Source organism: Macrobrachium rosenbergii, chromosome 9 (genome assembly GCF_040412425.1).
Source record: "Macrobrachium rosenbergii isolate ZJJX-2024 chromosome 9, ASM4041242v1, whole genome shotgun sequence".
NCBI classification, from domain to species: domain Eukaryota; kingdom Metazoa; phylum Arthropoda; class Malacostraca; order Decapoda; family Palaemonidae; genus Macrobrachium; species Macrobrachium rosenbergii.
The window spans coordinates 8656552-8660142 of record NC_089749.1 but is presented as its reverse complement, the minus strand read 5'-3'; the positions used below and the strand labels follow the sequence as shown (position 1 = coordinate 8660142).

The 3591-nt window shown below is 35.2% G+C and overlaps 1 protein-coding gene across 1 annotated transcript; it reads right to left on the bottom strand.

Moving 5' to 3' along the window:
- Positions 1 to 1857: 1857 nt before the first annotated feature.
- Positions 1858 to 2658, bottom strand: LOC136842156 (pre-mRNA-splicing factor 38B-like). The gene has a single exon (XM_067109516.1). The coding sequence runs from the start codon at positions 2656 to 2658 to the stop codon at positions 1858 to 1860; it is 801 nt and encodes a 266-aa protein (XP_066965617.1).
- Positions 2659 to 3591: the final 933 nt, after the last annotated feature.

Here is a 3591-nt window from a genome sequence, read left to right as displayed (position 1 = left end):
TCAAGAGAAGAAGGGAAACAGCGAAAGGTAAAGGGTAGGATACTAGCCTAAGCCTAGCCTGCAAAAGAAGAAGGGTCTCATTATCTTCACGATTATGGTGACAGTGACGCTGCAGCAGATGGTGATGGAGTGCGATCATTTAACAGTGATAGTGATGCAGAATGTGATGAGCTAACTTCTTGTGCCACTAGGCTTAGCAACCGTGCATGAAGAGAGAGAGAGAAAGTGTCTCATTATCATGACGATTATAGTGACAGTGACACACCAGATGGCGAGTGATGGTGATACAGTGATAGTGATACAGAATGTGATGGTCCATCCCCTTAGGCCATTAGACCAAGCAACCACGTATGAAAAGAGAGAGAAAGGGTCTCATTATCATGACGATTACAGTGGCAGGGACGAGTTGGTGCATCCATATAACAGTGATAGTGACACAGATTGTGAAGAGCTATCTCCATATATGTGCCAGTAATTGTGGCACTCCATCAGTTTTGAAGCCAGTTAGAGTGCCAAAGCCACCACTGGCATCGATTCCAAACCTGTGGAACCTTCTTCTGATGAGGTCAAATTCTATGAACCCACAGCAGACCTCTTCATGCCCACGTCTTTCTGGATTACATTAGCAATTTATAAATTGGTCTTGTAAGCATTACCAGCCTTACCCATACCCCCAACACCTTGTTGATACCCCCCTGCCTAGCTTTGGCTTAATGAAACTGAATACTCAACAAAAAATGATGAACTAGACAAGGGCCTTCTCAAGCTTTGGTGAGTACAAATATTTTTTGGCATTATCCATTTTTTTCATGTATTTGCATTTATTAATGATTATTTTTTTGCTTTATCCACAATCATCTTCAGCACTGATCAGTGTCCGCATGTTTGTTAGGATTGTAATGAACATGCGCCATATTCATTATTGTTTGTTGATTGTGTGTGACGATATTATTCATTAATTACCATTGTCTTCAGCATCATTCATTATTAACTGGTTTGTTAGAATTATAATTAACATGCCCCCATATTTATTATAGTTTTTTAAGTGTTAATTTTTCCGAATTGTATATATTAATCGCCATTATTTTCATCATGAATAATTTTTCATAAGTTTGTTAGGATTATGATTAACATGCTCCATAATTATTATTTGTTAACTGAATGTGCCAATATTAACAATGTTTTTTGTATTCGTTAATCACCATTGTTTTCACTATTAATCATTGTCTACAAGTTTGTTAGAATTATAATTAACATACAGTGTGCCAATATTAACAATATTATTTGGATTTTTTTTAATCATCAGCTGGTTTGTGAAATCTAAGGATTGTTTGAATTTTAGGTGCCAGGTATAAGGAATTATCAAGATGAGTTGTGGCTAAGAAGGAAATGAAAAAAGTATTGATTTTTCATATTTCTGGTTCAGTTGATAGGTCTAGGATTTCTTGACCAAAAATGTAAAATGAAATAGTTTACCAAAACAGTATCACCCTGTACGTAAATTGTAAGTTTTTATGCTATTCACATTTCGTCAATGATTTTAACTGATTTATTTTTTTATTTTCCGCAATCAGATTTCGTAAAAAATCTGGATTATTTCTTTTTAAGTTTCAAAACACTTTTAATCATTGTATAGAGACATTCAATAACACTGTAAAAATAAATATTGATTTAGCAAAATAATAATTTTAAACGCCAATATTTCCTCATTGTATAGAGACATTCAATAACATTTAGTATAATACCAGTTTTAAACCCCAAATAAAATCGGTGAGTAAACAGACTCAGAAAATACACTAACTTTCCAAACAGACAATCTGGTCTCTCAGTTCCCTTTGGTACCATTCTAAGATTCAGCTAAGTTACTGGTCTGTGGTCTGTGATCTCTGGTCTGTAGTCTGTGATCTTTGGTCTGTGGTCTGCGGTCTCTAATCTCTGGTTTGTGGTCTGTCGTCTCTGATCTTTGGTTTGTGGTCTGTGAGCTCTTTTCTGTGGTCTCTGGTCTGTGGTCTTTGGTCTTTTGTCTGTTGTCTCTGATCTCTGGTTTGTGGTCTGTGGTCTCTGATCTTTGGTCTGTGGTCTTTGGTCTCTGATCTCTGATCTTTGATCTCTGGTCTCTGATCTCTGATCTCTGATCTCTGGTCTGTGGTCTCTGATCTCTGGTCTGTGGTCTTTGGTCTCTGATCTCTGGTCTGTGGTCTCTGATCTTTGGTCTGTGGTCTTTGGTCTCTGGTCTCTGGTCTCTGATCTCTGGTCTGTGGCCTTTGATCTCTGGTCTGTGGTCTGTGGTCTTTGGTCTGTGGTCTCTGATCTCTGATCTCTGATCTCTGGTCTGTGGTCTCTGATCTTTGGTCTGTGGTCTGTGGTGTCTGGTCTCTGATCTCTGGTCTGTGGTCTCTGATCTCTGGTCTCTGATCTCTGGTCTGTGGTCTCTGATCTTTGGTCTGTGGTCTTTGGTCTCTGATCTCTGATCTCTGGTCTGTGGTCTCTGATCTCTGGTCTGTGGTCTCTGATCTCTGGTCTGCAGTCTGTGGTCTCTGGTCTCTGGTCTGCAGTCTGTGGTCTCTGATCTCTGGTATGTGGTCTGTGGTCTCTAGTCTCTGTCCTGCGTCGATCAGAACTCCGTGAAGTTGACTTTGGGGGGATTTGAATATGCATATTTGAAGGAGCTATTGTTACTGAGGATGTATTTTGCATTCCTGGGGACGATGGATTCTAAGCAATTTCCAAGATGGAGAGAACGCACTCGATGCGGTAGTCTTTGTTTTATGAGGTCTGGGTGTGTTAGGATTGATTCATAGTTTTTTTGTTTTATTTTTGTATTTTTTTTTATTTTATCCCATTTGACTCAGTTTTTTAATTTTCCTTTTTCTGAATTATATTATATTCCCAATTGACTCATAGATTTTTGTTTAGTTTTTCAATTACGTAATTTTTTATATTCCCAAAAGATATTTTTTAATATTTTGTATTAAAGTTACGTGATATAATGAAACCAATATATATAAAGTGAAAATGATCTTTTGGTAGTTTTATGTATTCGTTTTATGGAGACAAAATTCATGATGATTTTTATAATTTATCTTGCTACTTAATTATTTACTTTGTATATATATATATAATATATATATATATATATATATATATATATATATATATATATATATATATATATATATATATATATATATATATATATATATATATATATAAATATAAAGCATTAAAAGAAGAAGAAGAAGAAGATATATATATTCATTTTATTTATTTTACTTATATTTTTATATTTTTATAATGTCCTATATAGGCTATAAAGAAAATCATATAAAGAAAAATGTATCTGAGAATATTTTTCAAAGTGTATTATACAAACAAAATACACGAATACTTTTAAAATTCATTTCCACCAGTAAATCTTTTCCAATACTGCGTGTCACTAACACTTCCACTTCATACATAAATACTCGACAATATACCATAAGGATCATGTGAACAAGTCTTTGAAAGCCAGACATCCCCACAAGTCAGCGACTTTACGACTTGTGTCAAAATGGAATATTAATCTGTGTCAAGACGAATTCGCTGTGGATT

Excerpts from the sequence above, each read along its gene's own strand:
- LOC136842156 (XM_067109516.1), bottom strand. The coding sequence starts at position 2,658 with ATGCATATTCAAATCCCCCCAAAGTCAACTTCACGGAGTTCTGATCGA.